The sequence below is a fragment of the Bufo gargarizans genome, chromosome 1, assembly GCF_014858855.1.
Source record: "Bufo gargarizans isolate SCDJY-AF-19 chromosome 1, ASM1485885v1, whole genome shotgun sequence".
In the NCBI taxonomy this organism is placed as follows: domain Eukaryota; kingdom Metazoa; phylum Chordata; class Amphibia; order Anura; family Bufonidae; genus Bufo; species Bufo gargarizans.
The window spans coordinates 83,631,297-83,656,427 of record NC_058080.1 but is presented as its reverse complement, the minus strand read 5'-3'; the positions used below and the strand labels follow the sequence as shown (position 1 = coordinate 83,656,427).

Sequence of the window (25,131 nt, the reverse complement as noted above, 5' to 3'; positions counted from 1 at the left end):
CGCAAAAATGTGGATCAGATACGGACCAAAAATACGTTTGTGTGCATGAGCCCTTATGGGACACCACTGATCCCAAACAAGACCAGGTCCCAGAACTAGTCATCTACACATTGGTGCTCCTGCTCACAGGCTGGGCAGAGTAATGCAGCCCAGTTCTGGTCACTTGTGCTGAGCTTTCCTGCGCAGTGGGTGACTGGGTGAATGGCCCATTTACACTAGACAAGTATCAAACCACTTATCAGGAAGGAATATTCCTATGAACACGTGCAAGAGCGCCGCTGATCACCTGTTAAACAAGCAAGATAATCGATTCCACCTTACAGAGCTCCTTTGGAAAATGAAATGCAGAATCGGATTGGTTGCTATGGGCAATAAACCAGTTTTCTTTTACACCAGCTTTGATAAATCTCCGCTATGTGTAGCTAACAATGCTTAGTACATCAATAACGTGGTAGACTGAGCCACTCCGTACTGCAAAAAAGCTGGACAGAAAGAAGGTCAGAGTCCAAAGATGAATCCTTCAAACTCCGGCTGACCCATTAAAGCGAATGTACGTGTTGCCGTTTACATCACAGTATCATTTTTCGGGTATTTAAATGTACACCCCAGATGGAAAGTATAGTGGAGGGACAAAAGCACAATGTGCACCCAGCCTAACAGTAATGCCTAACACAGCGTCATTTCTTTTCATGAAATATATCATAGGAAGTAGATCTGTTACCTTTCTGGATCAAACATGCTGTTATCTCCCATCGCTGAGATGTCGGCAGCCATGGCTTTCAGGACATCAGCATTCGCTGCAAAGATAAATGAATCCACATTGTAAGAAAGAAATCTGTGACCATATCTGCCATAGGTGTCGTAACCTCTTCTAGCATCCGCTACAGGGGCAGCCTGAAGAGCGCACATACATACAGCCTCCTGCAGACTACAATGCCACATGTCCTAGGTGCCAACCACTATGGGCAAGGCCGTAGGCGCCAATGTCTCTGCAGGGAACATGGAAGATCCACCCCCACACAGAGGGAGAGGCGCCTGTTGTAGATGCAATTACTTAGGCTAATGTCCCCTGTGTGCAAAAGGCCACATAAAAGCCTTTGTAGTGAGGCCCATTCTCCATCCACCACAGAGAGAAATGACTTTTCATATAAAACTTAACTTTTACTTCTAGATATCAAAATAATACCCCACAACATGTAAGAAATAAAACATACTGTGCCACATAAACAAGGCCACGTCTTACTTTGGATATTTCCAGAATAATACCATCCAAATAAACAAAGATGCAACAGAGGGCTCGGATACTTGGCATACGAGAAGTGAGGTCCTGATGTATCCCTAAAGGCTACCCCTGAAAGGGGCGACCCCACCTCTCTGCGGCTAAGCCCTTGCTGTCACCTACTGTGACCCTGCCAGTGGATAAGATAAATGCTTGTCCCAATATTAGGGGATGGATATAAATCTGTGGGGACACAAAATAACGTCCCACTCAGATCCCCATCACAGAAGATCACTATGTATGTATATGAACCAATCTCGGTTCGATGTGAGGCAGGCGATCCTAAGCTTCAAAGGATTGATGAGCAGATCACCATAAAGACGGTCAGAGAAGAGGGAGAAACACCGCGTCTGCAGTGTAAATCAGGCGCGGTGAGGAACTCCGCAGCCGCCGAGCGTCCTTCCCTCACTGAAGATTTACACTGCAGACACGGCCGGCGGGAGGAGAGCAGCACTGCCCTGGTCCTGTCAATCAAGAGAAGAAGGGCGTGAAAAGAGGTGGGTGAACGGAGCTTCTAGGAGCAGGTGTAACGCCACCCCGAGGCTAATTAGCATATTATAAAAGTTAGTTTTTCTCAATAAAGGCTTTAGGCAGTGAGATGGCACTAATATAGTTATGTTCAGCTGACATTAGCACATCACTAATGTCAGCCAGCTTAAAGGGGTTCTCTCACCTTATAAAATGGCTCCCAGAATGTCCAACTTGTCAATAGAAGCCACTTGCTAATATAGGTCCTTTACCCAAACTTCCTCCTTTTGGCTAATTTCTTAATAATTCAACCCCTTTATTCATCGATTGTTGTCAGGGGTTACGGCCACCGCTGAAATCTGGCTGTGGTGGCCGCGCTTGCGCACCGCCAGACATGTCTCCGTCCTCTATAGTGGCTGGGAGTGCGCATAGGCGCACAGACGCACAAGCTCCCGGCCACCTCCCATCATCATTGGCATTGTGTATAGAACTGCTTCTGGGCATGCGCAGTACTTCCCCGGCAGCTCTTAGCTGCTCACAGACAGAAAGCATTACAGGTCCGGGATCTGTAATACACATTACTACAGCAAGCTGTCATGTGACTGACGACATGTAATAAACTTGCAGGGCTTGCGCTTTAGCCCTGGGAGCTCATTACCCAGCTGCCATCATCAGGAAGCTAAAACTAGCCGCTGTAGGAACGCGCAGGCACAGGTTTGCCTGTGCCATCAATCAAACTAGAAGTCTCTGCCGCCGAGAGGTGGGGTCGCCACTTTCGGGGTGGGTGCTCTGCCTTTAGGGATACATCAGGGAAGAGTTGAATTTGCATGGCAGCTCTTTAATTTGGTAAAAGATAGGGGCGGCCAGCCAGCCAGGCAGGCATTTGTGGGGCCAGTTCGTTCTATTACACATCGGCATGTTAGCAAGAAAGCGGTGGCACTGACCCAGCACAGGCAGGAGAAGCGCAGCACCGCAGTGACCGGGGCTGTGCAGGAGAAGGCATGGCGCCATCACTGTGTATAGAGCGGCAGGGACACACGGACAGACCCTATACATATAGGACATTAGATACCCACATCAGCCTATATGTGAAGACTGACCCACACCTAAAGATGCTTAGAATTTCTGCTCCGCTTTCTCTCAATTATAAGGGATAGAGAAAGACTGAGCAAGTAGGCACTGGATTATATTAGGTATGAGTGAAAATTAACAACCAAAAATGGCTCTGTGCAACCGCTATGGTAGCACCGTGTACGGCTCCGCTATGGTAGCACCGTGTACGGCTCCGCTATGGTAGCACCGTGTACGGCTCCGCTATGGTAGCACCATATATATGTCTATGTTATGGAAGCACTGTGTATGGCTCTGTTGTGGCGGCCCTGTTATGGAAGCACTGTGTATGGCTCTGTTTTGGTGGCTCTGTTATGGAAGCACTGTGTATGGCTCTGCTATGGTAGCACCGTATATATGTCTATGTTATGGAAGCACTGTGTATGGCTCTGTTGTGGCGGCCCTGTTATGGTAGCACCGTATATATGTCTATGTTATGGAAGCACTGTGTATGGCTCTGTTATGGCGGCCCTGTTATGGATGCACTGCATAGCAGTTATAGTGGCACTGTTATAGAAGCACTGTGTATGGCTGTTATGGCGGCACTAGTATGGCACTTTTACATCATCACACCTGGCCCTGTCAATCAAAGTGGAGAGGGCGCAGTAGTTGCAGAGAGCAGAAGTTCTAGGTGTGATGGTAACACCCCTGTTGCTCCTAGAGGCTCATTTACATATATTTAATTTTTTCTCAGCAATGCGGACACATATGAACATGGGACAAACACAGATCCCTTCAGCTGCCAAGTGTTCATGTAACAGGTCAGCCAGTGTCATAGGTACAAATCTGCTGACAGATGCGCTGTATAAGGCTTCTCCTGTCCGTGTTCATACATAAGTGACCTCTATCACTGTACAGTCTTATTTGTGACATGACACAAGTAGCCAGTGTCCGAGAACCACTGCAGATACATTGGAGTGAATACGATTTGGATGTAATCAGAAGTCTATATTGCATTGTATGAAGCAGAACGTACCTTCATTGTTCATTATAAAGCTCACAATCTGCCCGACAGTGTCATTATTTGTGTCTCGGACACTTTCTTGTGTCTCTGAGGGAGAGAAAAAAATAATTATCAACCAATTTTAGAGGCAACATATGTGTAATTTGTGAATGCCCCCATTGCCAGCAGCTGATCCCAAACTCTTCTAAGGCCCCTTTCAGACGAGAGAGTGTCACGCTCCGGACTTGCAGTGCAGCACCCGTCCTGACCTCCCAGCACTGCCGTCGTTCGTATAGCATGATATTGATTTATGATGCTATGTAACCCTTCGAGGTCTTGAATGTATTGGATAACACTGACAGCATTATGTTAGTGTTATCCAATACATACCAGACCACTAAAGGTTACATGGCATTATAAATCAATATCATGCTATAGGACCCCCGAGTCTGAAAGGGGCCTAAAGCATTCAGTCTTATAGTGGGGATCAGGAGAGATGTGTATGATCTGCATATACACCTCCAGTTACAGACCTCGTATTAGGAGGCACACGAAATCTCATCAGTGGCAAGTAGCCGACGGTGCTTCATTGTACATTCAGTAAGATTAGAGATATATGAGATATATAAAATATATATACACGCACACATACTGGGAAAAAGTAGCCGCCTCCGGTGATAGTGATGGTGTGACAAGTTAAACAAACAAGTAGATTGTTTTTTTGTTTGTGGTTTTTAAATTACCCACAAGTCACAGAAGAAGCAGACAGTGGTCCCCGTTCACATCTGTGCATCTTTGGGCAGGTCGGATTCTGTCGGCCGATGCCGCTTGTGATGCTGCAGAAGAAAACATGCCCTGCTTTTTTCCAACAAGATGAGGCAACCTGCCGCACCTCACTGGCACGGGTTCATGAAGGAGCCAACTGTGAGCAAAGGCTCACAATCCATCAGTTTGTCTTCTCATACTATGGCTGGAGACAGGCCATCCTGTAGATATACATCTGTATATATCACATGCCCTTCTGCATCAGCTATGTCATCCAAATAGTTTACTGTCTGCAAAAAGCAAACTCCCCTCCGCGATGCCACACAAGATACAGCACATCCTCCTCCGCCCAGACACAAAACGTTGGGTCGCAGGCAAAATGCGATGGAAGAGCGAAAAATAAACGGAATTTCTCAAAATTATTCAAAGGCTTTACCCAGCATTTTAACAATAAGCTTTACAAACATTTGTAAGTCATGGAGCGATCTGAATCAAGACACTTCTCCAGTGTTGTATGAGTACACAATAGCACAATCAAGTATAATGCCATACATTGCAGGTATATGGAGGAGAAAAACTTCCCGTTACCATGCATATCTAGCTACTTATACAATTTTGTGATATAGGGACTTTGATATCAGGGAATGCATATGCATCAAAGTATTCCAAATAAGAGAGCGGTGAGTTAAATCAACCCCCATCAGGTATGATATATGATAATAAATCAAATCAAAACAAACCTATTACACGTAACAGAGCAATTGAGTGTAAAGGACTGGTAACATGTATATACACTCACCTAAAGAATTATTAGGAACACCTGTTCTATTTCTCATTAATGCGATTATCTAGTCAACTAATCACATGGCAGTTGCTTTAATACATGTAGGGTTGTGGTCCTGGTCAAGACAATCTCCTGAACTCCAAACTGAATGTCAGAATGGGAAAGAAAGGTGATTTAAGCAATTGTGAGCGTGGCATGGTTGTTGGTGCCAGACGGGCTGGTCTGAGTATTTCACAATCTGCTCAGTTACTGGGATTTTCACGCACAACCATTTCTAGGGTTTACAAAGAATGGTGGGAAAAGGGAAAAACATCCAGTATGCGGCAGTCCTGTTGGCGAAAATGCCTTGTTGATGCTAGAGGTCAGAGGAGCATGGGCCGACTGATTCAAGCTGATAGAAGAGCAATGTTGACTGAAATAACCACTCGTTACATCCGAGGTATGCAGCAAAGCATTTGTGAAGCCACAACACGCACAACCTTGAGGCGGGTGGGCTACAACAGCAGAAGACCCCACCGGGTACCACTCATCTCCACTACAAATAGGAAAAAGAGCTACAATTTGCACAAGCTCACCAAAATTGGACTGTTGAAGACTGGAAAAATGTTGCCTGGTCTGATGAGTCTCGATTTCTGTTGAGTCCGAATTTGGCGTAAACAGAATGAGAACATGTATCCATCATGCCTTGTTACCACTGTGCAGGCTGGTGGTGGTGGTGTAATGGTGTGGGGGATGTTTTCTGGGCACACTTTAGGCCCCTTAGTGACAATTGGCCATCGTTTAAATGCCACAGGCTACCTGAGCATTGTTTCTGACCATGTCCATCCCTTCATGACCACCATGTACCCATCCTCTGATGGCTACTTCCAGCAGGATAATGCACCATGTCACAAAGCTCGAATCATTTCAAATTGGTTTCTTGAACATGACAATGAGTTCACTGTACTAAAATGGCCCCCACAGTCACCAGATCTCAACCCAATAGGGCATCTTTGGGATGTGGTGGAACGGGAACTTCGTGCCCTGGATGTGCATCCCTCAAATCTCCATCAACTGCAAGATGCTATCCTATCAATATGGACCAACATTTCTAAATAATGCTATCAGCAGCAGTTCTGAAGGCAAAAGGGGGGTCCAACACCGTATTAGTATGGTGTTCCTAATAATTCTTTAGGTGAGTGTATATTTGCTGTTAACGTCTGAACACAACAACAACCTACACGTGACATATGGGGGGGGGGGGGGGGGGGGTAAGGTGAGTCTGAGGGTAAGGTACCAGAAGCTACCCAGGTTGAGAACACCACTGAAGAGCAAAAGAGGTGTCAGGGGTCCCATATCCTAAAGAAGGCCTGTGAGGCTTTTCGATCCGTGGCGCCCAATTCCTCCATGTGCACCAGGGAGTCAAGAGCAACAACCCATTGGGACCTCTCCAAGCTCTCGGCCGATCTCCACTTGCGTGTGATTATTTGTTTTACGGCTAGAACAAACAATCACAGGGACCCTTTTTTGACCTGAGCCACACGCCCTGGTAAAATTGATAGTAGGGCTATGGCAGGTGAAGCATCCACATTCGTTCTATATATATATACACGATTGTGCAGGGCGAAAACCTCATCCCATAGGTGTGCAACCGATCGGAGCCCCGCGATTACACTGCTGGGGCTACAATCAGAAGCTGCCACCCTTGGGCCACTGCCACCAATGATTTAATCGTGTGGAGGGAAGGGTGCAATTAATATAATACTTCGAAGAGGGGGAGTAGAAGGGAGGGACTGTGGCCACTGCGCCACCAATGAATATGGTTAATATGCCAGAATAGAAATGTAGCCTGCATGTGCTGGCCATATCCCATACCTGGCCTCTAGTAGTGCGCACCGTGATCCGCCGCAATTAACCCCTCAGGACCTGAGGGGTTAATTGCCGGAGATCACGGTGAGCACTACTAGAGGTCTACGTTTGTATTTAGTCCCTCCCCTCCTCCTCCTTTCTGTTCTCATTGGTGGCACAGTCGCCACAGTCCCTCCCCTCCTCCTCCTCTCATTGGTGGTGCAGTGGCCACAGTCCCTCCCCTCCTCCTCATCTCATTGGTGGTGCAGTGGCCACAGTCCCTCCCCTCCTCCTAGTCTGTTCCCATTGGTGGTCAGCGGCAGCCGCACACAGTGGGGAGGGAGGGACTCTCTCCTTCTCCACTGTGCAGGCTCAGGAGAACACGGTGCGTGCCGAGAGCGGCGCATGCCATGTTCTACTGCGATCTGACAATAAACTAAATCTCTATCGTTGGCCAGATTTATATTGTTTATATCGCATATCATCTATATCGCCTACCCCTAGTCTAGGCCTAAAAAAATTATTCATTTTTAAGGATTAGAAACAAAAGATTTGGAGGAATTGATATTGGGGGAGATTTAACATCACTTTCACGGTACTGTTCAAAAATCACAAAATGTGGCCCATGCAGTATTTGGGGCTTTTAGAGCTTCTCAACACTTTTCTAGAGAGAAAAGGTGGCATCAAGTCTCCCCCAGCCCCTAGCTGGAGGAAATTTGAGTTTATGGCTCACGGAGGGCCGGAGATTAGCCAGATTTATTAAGAGTCATGTGTGTGGCGCATTGGGAACACCAGTCTTGTTAAATCTCCCCCATTAGGTCTAAACTAAACCAATTTTATCTCCCTGGTCTTATACATCAGCCACAGGGCACACTGTGGCTGTGAAACTATTAACCCCAGGATTTCACAGGAGCCTTCAGCTGGTGGATAACATCCAAAAACTGTTTTTACAAGCAGAAGTGGAGCGTGAGATGCGATCACTGCTGGTCCCCTGATCATGAGAACATGACTTATGGCTGAACACACAGAGACCTGGCCTGGCTTATAGGATGAGCAGGAGACAGCAGGGCACTTCAAGAGGAGCAGTCACCTCTCCTGACATGTCTGCTTTAACAACTACTTCCATCCCAACATATGACTGTTGTGCCATTCTTTATTATTCCCTCTAGAAGTTAGGAATTAATTAATAGCAGTATGCAATAAAGGTCCAGATGGGAGTTATTAAAGGGGTTGCCTCATCTCAGACAATGGGGGCTTATCGCTAGAATACGCCCCCTTTGTTTTATATGTGCATTCCCACCGCTGGGATCCGTACCTATATCGAGAACAGAGCCCTGCAAAGCCGTGGCTGGAGGACTCTGGTTCGGCCACCACCAAGTGCTCTCCCCATAGAAGTGAATGGGAGCGTACCACGCATGACCGGCCACCTCTTTCTTTCACTTCTATGGGCCAGATGGAAATAGCCGAGCCAATGCACAGCTACTTTCACCAGCCACATAGAAAATTAATAGAGGTGACTGTGCATGCACAGTGCGGCCTCCACCACTTTCGGGGCTCCGTTCTAGATATAGGTGCGGATCTCAGCGGTGTGACCCGCACCTATAAGGCAATAGGGGCAAATCCTAGTGGTATGTCCTCATTGTCTGTGATGAGACAACACCTTTAAGAGAGACATGTCAGAAATGAGAGGTCCTCTTTAAATAGTAAAATATTAGAGTCATACTAACTAAATTTAGATAAAACCTTTAAAAAAAAAAAAAAATGCTCATCTACTGGAAGCATGGGCCCCATCTACCGCATTTTTCGCCCTATAAGACGCACCGGCCCATAAGACGCACCTAGGTTTTTGGGGAGGAAAATAAGAAAAAAAATATTTTTAACCAAAAAGGTGTGCTGTGTGTTTGGTGGGTTTGGAACTAATGGTGGTCTGTGGATGACGGACACTGTTATAGGGGGGATCTGTGGATGACGGACACTGTTATAGGGGGGATCTGTGGATGACGGACACTGTTATAGGGGGGATCTGTGGATGACGGACACTGTTATAGGGGGGATCTGTGGATGACGGACACTGTTATAGGGGGGATCTGTGGATGACGGACACTGTTATAGGGGGGATCTGTGGATGACGGACACTGTTATAGGGGGGATCTGTGGATGACGGACACTGTTATAGGGGGGATCTGTGGATGACGGACACTGTTATAGGGGGGATCTGTGGATGACTGACACTGTTATGGGGGGATCTGTGGATGACTGACTGTTATGGGGGGGGATCTGTGGCTTGCACTGTTACAGGGGGGGGGATCTGTGGCTGACACTGGTACAGGGGGGGATCTGTGGATGGCACTGTTACAGGGGGATCTGTGGATGGCACTGTTATATACCGTACGTGCCATCCACAGACCCCCCAGCCCATAACAGTGCCATTCACAGATCACCCCCCACCCTGTAACAGTGCCATCCACAGATCGCGATCCGAATCCCCATCCCCCCCCCGCCCGCCGCCATACAAATATAAGATGTCACATTGAATTAATAGATATTAAACATGCCCCCCAACTCCTATTACTACCTCACATCCTACGGTAATCGCTTCTGTAAAATTCAGGCCGGGCGGCCGGCGCGTGTCACTGACGTCACTTGCCTGCGCCGCCTACTTCATTCATAAAGTAGGCGGCGCAGGCACAGTGACACGAGTTACGCTGCCGCCCGCCCGGCCTGAATTCTACAGAAGGATTAGGATGTAAGGTAGTAATAGCAGTTGGGGGGCATGTTTAACCTCCTCACGACCGCCGTACGCAGGATTGCGTCTTCGCGGCGGTCGTGCTGTTCTGGGTGGACGCGCCGGTGCGTCCTCTCGCGAGACGCAAGATTTCCGGGTATGCCGGCCCGCGCATGCGCATCGCGGGCCGGCAAAATTCAAAGAAGAAGTTCGTCATCAACCTGCCGGCCACGATCATTGGCTGGCAGGTTGATGATTTTCAAAAAAACGAATCAGCAGCCAGATAACCCATCATATTAGTAAATATGATGGGGTTATATGGCTGCTGTGCTCCTCTGCTCCTTCTTTTGGTCGGTTGGTTCCAGGAGAGGAGCAGAGGAGCACATCATTACTGTGAGTACCCACCACACTACACTTAGCCCCCAGATCACCTCCCAGCACCCAATTAACCCTTTGATCACCCCTTTTATCCCCCCTGTCAATCACTAGTGAAAAGGAAAAAAAGTGATCAGTGCAAACTGTCACTTTTTTTTTTTTCACTGGTATTGACCGTTAGGTTTTAGGTATAGTTTAGGTCCCTTGGTTAGGTAGTTAGCGATCAGTTAGCGCCCAGCCCACCGCACCGCAGTCCGTTATTCGCTGATTAGCATATCGCTAATCAGCATTTGTACTTTTATAGTATCTGAAAGTGATCAAAACTGATCACGGTCAGATCTATAATAGTACTAGTGTCACTTTAGTTCGCCCTCCACCCAAAACGCAGTGTTTGCCCGATCAGGCCTGATCGGTCGCCCACACGTGCATTCGCCCACGCCCGCCCCACCGCAGTGACAAAAATTATTTTTTTTTTGATCACTGCACATTCACTTTACACGCACTGCGGCGATAATAAAATCAGTTTTGATATTTTTTATCAACCGCAGCGGCCTCCGGTACTTCGCTAGCCTCCCCTTTGTAAGACAGGCTTGCTTTTTTTTCTTGGGTAGTCTCAGGGAATACCCCGAAATTTAGTTGCCCACATGTCTAACAGGGGGTATTCCTCTGAAGAGGCCTACAGGCTTCTGACCCAGTCGGATGAGGAGTGGGAACCCTCATCTGATGAATCCAGCGGGTCAGAATACGAACCTGTAGAAAGCAGTGGCTCTCTGACCCAAAGTTCGGACGAGGAGGCTGAGGTCCCTGATAGCACCAGGCGTACCCGGCCCCGTGTCGCTAGACCGCAGGTTGCGCAGGATCCGCTTCAAGAGCAGCAGAGTGGGGCTGGTGCTGTCGGATTACGTGGTGAGGCATACACCAGCAGCCCAGCCCTTCCTGGACCTAGTACCAGCACTGCCGTACAACCTGGTGAAGTAGCGAGCACCAGAAGGGCAGTTGAAGCTGGTATGGTGGCACGTGCAGTAGTGACCCCGTCGCAGCCACCGCAAAGACGTGCCCGTAGAGCCCCTAGAATCCCAGAGGTGCTGGCAAACCCTGATTGGCAGTCCCCAACTTCCGCCGCACCCGTAGTTTTCCCTTTCACTGCCCAGTCTGGAGTTCGGGTTGAGACAGCTCAGATCGGTTCGGCCCTGGGATCTTTTGAGCTGTTCTTGACTGCGGAGCTTTTAGACTTAGTTGTGGCCGAAACAAACAGATATGCCACACAATTTATAACCGCTAACCCGGGAAGCTCTTATGCCCAGTCTTTCCGGTGGAAACCAGTCCAAGTTTCCGAAATTAAAACTTTTCTGGGCCTCCTCCTCAACATGGGCCTGACAAAAAAGCATGAATTGCGGTCATATTGGTCCACGAACCCAATTCATCACATGCCCATGTTCTCTGCTGCTATGTCCAGGACACGATTTGAGACCATCCTGCGTTTCCTGCACTTTAGTGATAACAGCACCTCCCGTCCCAGAGGCCACCCTGCTTTTGACCGGCTCCACAAAATTCGGCCCCTCATAGACCATTTCAACCTGAAATTTGCAGATATTTATACCCCAGAGCAAAACATCTGCATAGACGAGTCCCTAATACATTTTACCGGGCGCCTTGGCTTCAAACAATACATCCCAAGCAAGCGCGCCCGGTATGGGGTCAAATTGTATAAGCTCTGTGAAAGGGCCACAGGCTATACCCACAAATTTCGGGTCTATGAGGGAAAAGATCAGACCCTGGAGCCGGTCGGTTGCCCTGACTACCTGGGGAGCAGTGGGAAGACAGTTTGGGACTTGGTGTCACCCTTATTCGGCAAGGGGTACCATCTTTATGTGGACAATTTTTACACAAGTGTGGCCCTCTTTAGGCATTTGTTTCTAGAACGGATTGGCGCCTGTGGTGTCGCGCGGGCTTCCCCCAATGGCTCGTTACCACCCGTCTTGCAAGGGGGCAGAGGGCCGCACTGTGTAACGAAGAACTGCTCGCGGTGAAATGGAGAGACAAGCGTGACGTTTACATGCTCTCCTCCATTCACGCAGACACGACAATCCAAATTGAGCGAGCAACCCGTGTCATTGAAAAGCCCCTCTCAGTCCACGACTATAACCTCCACATGGGAGGGGTCGACTTCAATGACCAGATGTTGGCTCCGTATTTAGTTTCCCGACGCACCAGACGCTGGTATAAGAAGGTGTCTGTATATTTAATTCAATTGGCTCTGTACAATAGTTTTGTTCTCTACAGTAAGGCTGGGAGAACTGGATCCTTCCTCAAATTTCAGGAAGAGATCATCGCGAACCTCCTGTATCCAGGAGGTTCCGTGGCCCCATCCACCAGTGTAGTTAGCCGTCTACACGAGCGACACTTCCCCAGTGTCGTTGCTGGTACCTCAAACCGACCGCCACCCCGAAAAAAATGTGTCTGTAGCAGGAGTGGAATAAGGCGTGACACCCGCTATTTCTGTCCTGACTGCCCTGACCACCCTGCCCTATGCTTTGGAGAGTGTTTCCGGAAGTACCACTCACAGGTACACTATTAGCATAGGGATCATCTCACCAGGATAGGCACACAGGGCTATTAGGGCCCATTCACTCACAGCTGCTGCAAACGTCTCCTTTCACATGGGACAAAGTGCATAACGCACTTCGCCACATCTTTGGGCGATTTGCGCTTTGCACATTGACCCATGGGGAAGGAGAGGTTTGTTCTATAAAGGTAAAAAAAAACAAAAAAAAAACAGGTAAGCAAACAGGTTAATGTTTAGTTCAAAAAGTTAAAGTTACATGTTCTGTTCCAAAGTTAATAAAATTATTGCGTTGTGGCCTGGTTTTTTAATTTTTATTTTTTTTTGTCTTTTTACCTTCCAGGTGGACCAACCGATCGACTAGCTGCAGCACCGATGTGCATTCTGACAGAAGCATTGCGCTGCTGTCAGATTACACGCAAGTCGGTGTATGCGGCGCTGCAAGACGGGATTTTCTCCTCTGCAGTGACAGATACGTTTGCCGAGGCATACGAGCTGAGGAGGAGGCGGCGTTCCTATGCTTTGGCAAGCACTTTGTATATATATATATATATAAAAAAAAAAAAAAAAAAAAAAAATCCCGGCAATGATTTATTCATCCACATCGATTGATGTGAATGGAGAAATCTGGTTTGCCAGGGCATACGAGCTAAGTGGGTATGGATGTAGGGCGGAGCTCCTATGTCCTGACAGACGCCTTTCCCCTCCATTTTTTTTTTTGGCAGAGATTTTTTCATCCACATTGATCAATGCGAATGAAGAAATCTGTGCCGTTCATTTTTTTCTTTCAGCCCAAAGGCTGAACGGAAAAAAAAATCTCATTACCTGTATGCTCAATATAAGGAGAATAGCAGAAACTCCTAATGCTGGCCATACATGTAATGATTGCGGAGATCCTCAAATGCCAGGGCAGTACAAACACCCCACAACTGACCCCATTTTGGAAAGAAGACACCCCAAGGTATTTGCTGAGGGGCATATTGAGTCCATGAAAGATTTACATTTTTGTCCTAAGTTAGCGGAAAGTGAGACTTTGTGAGAAAAAAAAAAAAAAATATCAATTTCCGCTAACTTATGCGAAAAAAAAATAATTTCTATGAACTTGCAGGGCCCCTCATTGGATACCTTGGGGTGTCTTCTTTCCAAAGTGGGGTCACATGTGGGGTATTTATACTGCCCTGGCTTTTTAGGGGCCCTAAAGCGTGAGAAGAAGTCTGGGATCCAAATGTCTAAAAATGCCCTCCTAAAAGGAATGTGGGCACCTTTGCGCATCTAGGCTGCAAAAAAGTGTCACACATCTGGTATCGCCGTACTCAGGAGAAGTTGGGGAATGTGTTTTGGGGTGTCATTTTACATATACCCATGCTGGGTGAGAAATATCTTGGTCAAATGCCAACTTTGTGTAAAAAAATGGGAAAAGTTGTCTTTTGCCAAGATATTTCTCTCACCCAGCATGGGTATATGTAAAATGACACCCCAAAACACATTCCCCAACTTCTCCTGAGTACGGCGATACCAGATGTGTGACACTTTTTTGATGCCAAGGTGGGCAAAGGGGCACATATTCCAAAGTGCACCTTTCGGATTTCACCGGTTATTTTTTCCAGATTTTGATTGCAAAGTACTTCTCACACATATGGGCCCCTAAATTGCCAGGGCAGTATAACTACGCCACAAGTGACCCCATTTTGGAAAGAAGACACCCCAAGGTATTCCGTGAGGGGCATGGCGAGTTCCTAGAATTTTTTATTTTTTGTCGCAAGTTAGTGGAATATGAGACTTTGTAAGGAAAAGAGAAGAAAAAAAAAAAATCATCATTTTCCGCTAACTTGTGACAAAAAAAAATAAAATTCTAGGAACTCGCCATGCCCCTCACGGAATACCTTGGGGTGTCTACTTTCCAAAATGGGGTCACTTGTGGCGTAGTTATACTGCCCTGGCAATTTAGGGGCCCAAATGTGTGAGAAGAACCTTGCAATCAAAATGTGTAAAAAATGGCCTGCGAAACCCGAAAGGTGCACTTTGGAATATGTGCCCCTTTGCCCACCTTGGCAGCAAAAAAGTGTGCCACATCTGGTATCGCCGTACTCAGGAGAAGTTGGGGAATGTGTTTTGGGGTGTCATTTTACATATACCCATGCTGGGTGAGATAAATATCTTGGTCAAATGCCAACTTTGTATAAAAAAAAAAAATGGGAAAAGTTGTCTTTTGCCAAGATATTTCTCTCACCCAGCATGGGTATATGTAAAATGACACCCCAAAACACATTCCCCAACTTCTCCTGAGTACGGCGATACCAGATGTGTGACACTTTTTTGATGCCAAGGTGGGCAAAGGGGCCCATATTCCAAAGTGCACCTTTCGGATTTCACCGGTCATTTTTTACACATTTTGATTGCAAAGTTCTTCTCACACATTAGGGCCCCTAAATTGCCAGGGCAGTATAACTACCCCACAAGTGACCCCATTTTGGAAAGAAGACACCCCAAGGTATTCTGTGAGGGGCATGGTGAGTTCCTAGAATTTTCTATTTTTTGTCACAAGTTAGCGGAATATGAGACTTTGTAAGAAAAAAAAAAAAAAAAATCATCATCATTTTCCGCTAACTTGTGACAAAAAATAAAAAGTTCTATGAACTCACTATGCCCATCAGCGAATACCTTAGGGTGTCTACTTTCCGAAATGGGGTCATTTGTGGGGTTTTTCTACTGTCTGGGCATTGTAGAACCTCAGGAATCATGACAGGTGCTCAGAAAATCAGAGCTGTTTCAAAAAGCGGAAATTCACATTTTTGTACCATAGTTTGTAAACGCTATAACTTTTACCCAAACCATTTTTTTTTTTTTGCCCAAACATATTTTTTTTTTATCAAAGACATGTAGAACAATAAATTTGGCGAAAAATTTATATATGGATGTCGTTTTTTTTGCAAAATTTTACAGCTGAAAGTGAAAAATGTCATTTTTTTGCAAAAAAATCGTTACATTTTGATTAATAACAAAAAAAGTAAAAATGTCAGCAGCAATAAAATACCACCAAATGAAAGCTCCATTAGTGAGAAGAAAAGGAGGTAAAATTCATTTGGGTGGTAAGTTGCATGACCGAGCGATAAATGGTGAAAGGAGTGTAGTGCCGAAGTGTAAAAAGTGCTCTGGTCATGAAGGGGGTTTCACCTAGCGGGGCTGAAGTGGTTAATATCTATTACTTGAATTTAAGATCTTATACCGGAGCGGCGGGGCGGTGCTATACTACACTGACTGCACCGCCCCGCCGCTATTGCCGGCCACCAGCTCCTCCTCACAGTCCCTCCCCGAGTCCCCGCTCTGCCCATACATCGCAGCTTGCGATGTAAAACTGGCAGCATTCGCCCCATAAGACGCAGGGGCATTTCTCCCCCATTTTGGGGGAAGAAAAAGTGCGTCTTATGGGGCGAAAAATACGGTATGTGAAGTTGTGAACATAAGCTAAAAGTGCATAAAATACAAACCTACAGATTTATATATTTTTTTATCTTTTTAATTTTTAAATGGCACCATTTTGGCATACATACAGTATAATGTATGTGGGGAGTCGCTCTGGTAGACAGGGTGTGCGGACACAGTACAGAAGCAAATTACCAGTTCTTAAATCAGACTTCCGTGTTTATTCACACATAAAGCAAAAACAAAACGCGACTTTGCAGTCTTAGTTCACACACAATGGAAAGTCCACATAGCAAAATTCACTTTGTTGGCAGTTCTGCCTCCAGCAGTCCATAGCAGGCTTTTAGGGGGCCTGTTTCCCTTATAGATGGGTCTCAGCCCTCCAGCACGGCACAAGCCTCAGATCCCAGCAAACACACCTCCTGAGCTCCACTGTCAGACTGAGGTAATCCTCCTCACCTGGCAGTGCTGGCAAAACCCGGCCTGGAACATTAGGAGTAGTCACCCACCCAGCACTTTGACTACTCCCAGTAAGAGCCGTCCCGGATCAGCTATTACAGCCATACTAAGTATTAAGGTGTCAAACAGCAACTGCTGCTGACACATAAAAACCTTTTCTTGCTCCACCGAGGCCAGGAACCTCGGTGACACGTACCTGTCATCCACAATGATTCCTTGTACCTTCTTACATGTATTAGGAAAATAAAAAGTAAACTGGCAGAAGTCAACTTCTTCTACCGTTCATCGACACACTAATTATGGGAAATTCTTCTGCCAATGTACAAGAGCCCTTACATACAGAGCTTTTCTCCACCAGAAGCACTGTAAGGAGCCTCCACGGAGCTCCTACGCCATGTGCACGAGGCTCTAGTCCAAGTAGAGCACTCAGCATGGCTATAAACATCAGCGATTCATTGCTGGTACATACCGATTTTCTCTACAGTGATTTTCTCCTCGGGCTCGGCTTCTGTGGTGCAGCGATAGCCTTTCTTTTTAAGAATATGGCAGATGAGTACGCCAAGCAAACCCATGATGAAGAAAATAGGAACCAAGTAGAAGGCAACATATTCTGGATGGCCACCAGAAGAGGTGTTAACGTTGTCACTTGTACTCGGCAAAGGGTCAACAGACGGCTGAAACTCTGCAGGAAAAAAAATAATAAAAAATTTAAAATTAAACAACCAGAGATGACATTTCCCCGAAAAAGACACCCCACAATATAAAACACCCACCAGCTGAAAACCCTGCTCGCAACCTCTATGAGAAATCTAATGAAAGAAATGTATTACACAGCGCCTCTTAGGCTCCACTCATACGTACATAGTGTGTTTTGCAGATCTACAAAACACTGACACTGGCGTTCCGCATTTTGCGGACACCACATCGCCGGCACTAATAGAATATGCCTATTCTTGTCCGCAATTGCGGACAAGAAAAAGGACAGGTTTTATTTTTTGGGGGGAACGGAAATGAGGACCCGGAGGTGCGGGTCCGCATTTCTAGATCCAGGCACATCCCCATAGAAATGAATGGGTCAGTAATTCCATTCCACAAAATGCGGAATGAAATTGCGGACTGTGTGAAGGGGGCCTTAGGCTGGGTTCACATCATGTTCTAGTGATATGTTGAAAAAATTTTTTTTAATTATTAACGGATGCGGACCCATTTGCGAATGTGTGAATGGACCCTACCACTGTATAAAAAAATAAAAATAAAGTATACATTAACAGTTATATATATTTTTTTTTTACAGGACTGCATTGCTTGAAAAAGGGGCTTTGTATGAGCTGAAACGTTGCCTACACCACATGGGTGAATAAACCAACCATATATTTTTTTATCTTGAGTGCTGTCCTCCAGTTTCCGGTCTATAATATTGGGTAAGCAGCTACACCCTTGGACCTAGCACCCGCCATCTTTTTTCATCCAGTGCCACCATCGTGTGTGTGTGTGTGTGTGTGTGTGTGTGTGTGTGTGTGTGTGTGTGTGTGTGTGTGTATATATACACACACACACACACACACACACAGGGTGGGCCATTTATATGGATACACCTTAATAAAAATGGGAATGGTTGGGGATATTAACTTCCTGTTTGTGGCACATTAGTATATGTGAGGGGGGAAACTTTTCAAGATGGGTGGTGACCATGGTGGCCATTTAGAATCCAACTTTTGTTTTTTTTCAATAGGAAGAGGGTCATGTGACACATCAAACTTATTGGGAATTTCACAAGAAAAACAATGGTGTGCTTGGTTTTAACTTGGTATTGAAAAAACTAAAGTTGGATTCACAATGGCCGCCGTGGTCACCACCCATCTTGAAAAGTTTCCCCCCTTACATATACTAATGTGCCACAAACAGGAAGTTAATATCCCCAACCATTCCCATTTTATTAAGGTGTATCCATATAAATGGCCCACCCTGTGTGTGTGTGTAATATACACTCACCTAAAGAATTATTAGGAACACCTGTTCTATTTCTCATTAATGCGACTATCTAGTCAACCAATCACATGGCAGTTGCTTCAATGCATGTAGGGTTGTGGTCCTGGTCAAGACAATCTCCTGAACTCCAAACTGAATGTCAGAATGGGAAAGAAAGGTGATTTAAGCAATTTTGAGCGTGGCATGGTTGTTGGTGCCAGACGGGCTGGTCTGAGTATTTCACAATCTGCTCAGTTACTGGGATTTTCACGCACAACCATTTCTAGGGTTTACAAAGAATGGTGTGAAAAGGGAAAAACATCCAGTATGCGGCAGTCCTATGGGCGAAAATGCCTTGTTGATGCTAGAGGTCAGAGGAGAATGGGCCCGACTGATTCAAGCTGATAGAAGAGCAACGTTGACTGAAATAACCACTCGTTACAACCAAGGTATGCAGCAAAGCATTTGTGAAGCCACAACACGCACAACCTTGAGGCGGATGGGCTACAACAGCAGAAGACCCCACCGGGTACCACTCATCTCCACTACAAATAGGAAAAAGAGGCTACAATTTGCACGAGCTCACCAAAAGTGGACTGTTGAAGACTGGAAAAATGGTTTCTTGAACATGACAATGAGTTCACTGTACTAACATGGCCCCCACAGTCACCAGATCTCAACCCAATAGGGCATCTTTGGGATGTGGTGGAACGGGAGCTTCGTGCCCTGGATGTGCATCCCTCAAATCTCCATCAACTGCAAGATGCTATCCTATCAATATGGGCCAACATTTCTAAAGAATGCTATCAGCACCTTGTTGAATCAATGCCACGTAGAATTAAGGAAGTTCTGAAGGCAAAAGGGGGTCCAACACCATATTAGTATGGTGTTCCTAATAATTCTTTAGGTGAGTGTGTGTGTGTATATATATATATATATATATATATATATATACATACACACACACACACAATACATATATACATATATACACACACACTTTTTTTTTAACCCAGCCTTACAATGAATGGCAACCATCTAGAACATAGCGGAAAGATTTTACCAGAACACTCACCTAGGGTTCATGCAAACTGCAGATCTGCAAAACACGGATATCGGCCGTGTGCATTCAGCATTTTGGGGAACAGACTGTCTGGGCCATAGTAGAACAGTCCTATCCTTGTCCATAACGCGGACAAGATTCGGACATGTTCAATACTTTTGTGGATGCCATGGACAGAAGCGGACGGCACACAGTGTCATTGAAGTGAACGGGTCCGCATCAGACCTGCAAAAAAATGCGGATCGGATGCAGACAAAAAAAAAATATGTTCGCGTGCGGGAGCCCTTATAGTCATGTGAATAGAACTGGGCAGTAATAACTGACACTGCCTATGGACAATGGTCGCGCCATCCTATTCTCATAAAACCTCTTTACTAGGGGTAGGATGGGTGAATTAAAGGGGTATTCTGGTTATAATCCCAGCGGTAGGACCCCACCAATCTAATAGTTATCCGCTAACACTATAGCCAGAATACCCCTTTAATGAGAAGTGAAAATGGCACAAAAGGCTTGACACATAGCTCAGAAGACGCATCCATGTTCCTTCTTCACCTCATGGCTGCCGCACACGAATACACAAAATGGGGCACAAGACTCCCCTCAGTCACGTCCCTTTATAAAAACACTGCATAAAAGTGTCTAAAATACATAGAAGACTAAAGGGGGTTCGAGGGACAACCCGCTCACTGCGCACAGCAGATTTCTGGGGGCTCCATTTCTGTCCCATATCATCTGGGGGGGTTTTTAGATCAGTCATACATTAAAGGGAACCTGTCACGGGGATTTTGTGTATAGATCTGAGGACATGGGTTGCTAGATGGCCGCTAGCACGTCCGCAATACCCAGTCCCCGTAGCTCTGTGTGCTTTTATTGCGTAAAAAAAACTATTTGATACATATGCAAATTAACCTGAGATGAGTCCTGTATGTGAGAGGAGTCAGGGACAGGACTCATCTCAGGTTAATTTGCATATGTATCAAATCGTTTTTTCGACACAATAAAAGCACACAGAGCTATGGGGACTGGGTATTGCGGATGTGCTAGCGGCTATCTAGTAACCCATGTCCTCAGATCTATACACAAAATCCCGGTGACTGGTTCCCTTTAAGTACACAAAAATAAAATGCTGGCAGAGCGAGAGCCATTCTTCTACAGCTTTGGCTTCAAGATAAGGGGTCCTAAATATAGGAACCCCTCTTAATGTGATCTATACAGCGGACAAGGGCATCTGGACATTCAGACTACGTGGTCAGACCCAACAATTACAGAAAAGCCCTCCAGCAACTCTGATGTATTAGAAAGAGGACCCTACGGGTGGCTGCAGATTTATGTGCAGGAAATCTACATAAAAGACGCACATAAATCCACCCTATTAATTGTGTGTTTGGTGCCTTTTTTGTGCGGCTTTTGATGCGGATTTTTCGAAGATACCACCCTTCCATTGAAAAGGGGTAAATTTGCACAAGAAAAACGCACAATTGACACTGAGGAAAGTGTCCGTGACATTTGTCTAATCTCAGTCACTTTGCTGGTATGGTCACTGCAGTTCTTCCAAATGAAAAGCCACGCCGAAAACCCGTGCATAATCCGCCTTGTGTGCAGACACCCTAAGGGCTCATGCACACAATCCTGGTTTTGGTCCACATTTTTTGCAGATCAGATGTGGACCCATCTCAACATGGCCGCAAAAGATGAGGACAGCGCACCCATAAGTCCGTTCCACGGCCTGCCGACAAAGATAGGACATTTAAAGGGAACCTGTCACCAGTATTTTGTGTATAGAGCTGAGGACATGGGCTGCTAGATGACCGCTAGCACGTCAGCAATATCCAGTCCCCATAGCTCTGTGTGCTTTTATTGAGTATAAAAACAGATTTGAGACGCCGTGGCCACAGGCACAAACAGCACTAACCTACCGCTCTAAACACCGGGACAACAAAAATACCACCTGCGGCAGACACGTAGTATACTGGCTGACCCTCCGCTGTACTGCGATCTTTACACACAGCTTTCTATCATATAGAGGTGGAATCCTCCCTCTTTTTTCCCCCCTTAAGCCTCATTCACACGTCAGTGTTCAGTCAGTGATTTCCACCAGTGATTGTGAGCCAAAACCTGGATTGGAGCCTCCACAGAGATAAGGTATAAAGGAAAGATCTGCACCTGTTCTGTGTTTAGAGCCGCACCTGGTTTTGGCTCAAAATCACTGATGGAAATCACTGACCGAACACTGACTGTGTGAATGAGGCCTTACTCTACAGGTAAAACTTTCCATATATAGGTGGAAACATCCTATATCCAAATGAATGATTTTTCTCCATAGGTGGACTCACTTTATGAATTTATTATAATATTTTGGTGGTTTCACGTTTTATTATATACCTCACGTTTGTGTTTTCATTATTTTTATCTTCTGGTCCCACTGTGGATAACATCTACTGCTTTCACTTGGCCGAATTGTGGACGAATTTTCGATCACTATATTGATGAATTCTGATTAATGATTATACCCGTCTGAAGAGAATTGCCATATTTCATATATATTTTATTCTACATATTTATAATATTATTTTATTCTTTCTGAACGGTTAGAAGAATAGGGCATGTTCCATCTTTTTGTGGGGCCGCAGAACAGACATACGGATGCGGACAACACATGGAGTGCTGCCCGCATCTTTTGTGGCATCACTGAAGTGAATGGGTCCACGTCTGACCCGCAAAAAATGCGTATCAGATGTGGAAAAAAAGATGTTTGTGTGCATGAGCCCTCAGTGAGAACAGCTCGCTTGAGACAAAGGTTTTTGGGGAGGTCATAACGATGGTTGTGGGGCGAAGCTGAAACACCAGACAATCCACAGACAGGCGCGGCGCAGTTTCTGTAAGACCGCAGCCAGGTTTGATTACGTGCCATTTATTAAATGTAATATATTACTCCATGACACGCTTCTACAAGGTAGTATCACATTCATCTGTGCAGTGCAGACACGTAGGAGAGAACCACGCAGGCGGAAGACCTGCACACAGCGTATAAGATAAATTATACCAGTAAAGGATACGGCTTTAGGGCAAATAATACAAGCAAGTCATAAGTGAGGCTCCAGTGCTAGCAAAACCGCAATATCTGCAGTAAATGTGTGGCCACAGAGTGCACCAGGACTAAAAGACGAGCCCTCCCCACAAACATTCTGGAGCACCTTTACATATAACTTCATGTTGTGCCCAGAGGACGCGCTACATTTTTTCTGGAAGAGCAAAAATACTCCCCTTTGGAGGAGCATTTGTAGCCGAGGAGGAGTACGGAAGTTGAAGTCATTTTAAATACATAATACGTAGCCTGCACTTGTTTACGTCTGCGTTTGGAGCCTCCGTCACAGATTTTGTTAAAGACAGGACAAAACAGCCTTACATGCAGGATGTCTGGTAAAAAGAGAGGATCCCAAACAGAAACTGAACGGATCCCATCATAGTCATTGGAGTCTGTTCAGCTCGGGTCACATCATGCTGCTGTCATACGTTTAACGTACATGAAAAAAATTATACTAGACAGATGCCATACTGTGGCATCTGTCACCATAGAATTCCATTGTACAATGTATTTTTGTTTCTGGACTTTGCAGGATGGGAAGACGTGGTACACTACGATTTCCCATCCTGTAAAAAATAAATAAATATACATTGGTATATAGGTTTCGTTTTACAATGGAACTCTATGGTGATGGATGCCACAGTATGGCCTCTGTCTGAGACGGCCATTAACATACAGGTTTTTTTGTATACGTTAAACATATGACAAAAATCCAACCCTTCCATTATTTTTATTGTTCTGCTCATCTAACAGAGCAGAACAACAGAAATAAATAGTGGTGGTGTGAACGGGGCCTAAGAGGTGGGTATGCATTACTGTCTAAATAACATGAAGCAGTTATGGCAAAGTGATGAAGTCCAGTCCAATATGGCGGATCTTCCCTGTACTTTATCACTTGGCTATAATAGCCTGCCTGCATTCACTACACACTGCAACACACACATCACTACATACATCCGGGTGGTGCAGGGTGCACTACATACATTACACATACCAGGGCTCCAGACTAAAATAAAAAATATAAAGGAGCCATTGGCTCCTAACCTGAAAAATGTAGGAGCCAAATTTAAAATACATATAATTACGGTATAATAAAAAAATAAATAAAAAAAACACATCCGTCTTACCTAGGGTTGTCACGATACCAAAATGTTGCGGCACCTGAGGGGTTAATAGCGGTGGATCGTAGCGTGCAGTCATAGAAGCTGGGTGCCGGGTATGGGATATGTCCGGCATCCGCAGCATAAACTATATTCATTGGTGGCGCAGTGGACACAGCTCCTCCCTGCTATCAGCCCATTGGTGGCAGCGGTGCAGGGGGGAGGGACTGCCTCCTTCTCCCCTGTGCTGTTGAGAAGAACATGGCGCATCCCATGTCAGTTCCTCGTGTGTGAGAGGCAGAGCAGCGGAGGGTCTAGGCGCAAATGGTGACAAGACTACAAAGTCGCCATTTAGCAATTCTAAGTCGCATTGGCGACCATTTTGGTCGCCATCTGGAGCCCTGCATATGGATACATTGCTGCACTTTCACCTTGTGGTGTAGGTCAGACGGGATGTCCGGGCTCCCCTGCAGTCGTCCAACACTTCATTCCTCTTCAGCTCCACGCCATGTTTGCCGGCGCAGCGCTGCCCCTGCTCTCCTCATACATCAGGACTCAGGAGCCGGCCCCTCCTCCTTTCTGCTCCCGCCGGCTTGCCCTGCTGCAGGGTGCTGCATCACTCCGGCGCCTGCCCAAACTATCCAATAGCAAAGCTCCTCACTGTATGGAGCTTTGCTATTCTTTATTTCAGGCACAGGCAGCATCGGTGCACTGCCTGTGCCGCTCACAGCGCTGCTGAATGTAGGGGAACAGTCTAAGGTGTATTGGTAAAACGTCTATGACACTTGTACAGGAGTTATTGCGACCTCTGGTTGTGCCATTCCTCTATTAGCCCTGCTGGAAATTTGAGTGAATGAATTGCTAGCAGTTTGCATTAAAGGTCATCCTGGGTGTTACCAGTTTGGGGTGTGTCCGTGCACAGTGACACTGGCAGCAATGACTGGATAATGTCGGACTGTGCACACCCCCAAATGGAACGAGCTTTATTGTAAACCGCAGACACTTCATTGATAAACTTCTAGCAGGAATAATAGAAGAACACAACAGTTATAAGAAACTATGCTTCAGAATTGTTATGCACGTGGTTAATAAAACAGACATGACACGAGAGGGGACAGGGCCTCTTTACGAAAGAGGGGAGAAAATCTGCTGCCAGATACTGGGGTTGTTTATCTCGGAGGGCGAATGGTCTGT

The 25,131-nt window shown here is 45.9% G+C and overlaps 1 protein-coding gene across 1 annotated transcript in view; it reads right to left on the bottom strand.

Moving 5' to 3' along the window:
* RELL1 (RELT like 1) overlaps positions 1-25,131 on the bottom strand; it is a 68,365-nt gene that overhangs the window by 24,559 nt on the left and 18,675 nt on the right. Inside the window, exons 2-4 of the mRNA XM_044296660.1 lie at positions 17,191-17,403; positions 3,834-3,908; positions 722-797 (exon numbers count right to left, since the gene is read on the bottom strand). Of these exons, the coding sequence (XP_044152595.1) occupies positions 722-797; positions 3,834-3,908; positions 17,191-17,403 (364 nt within the window). The remainder of the gene's footprint in view (positions 1-721; positions 798-3,833; positions 3,909-17,190; positions 17,404-25,131) is intronic.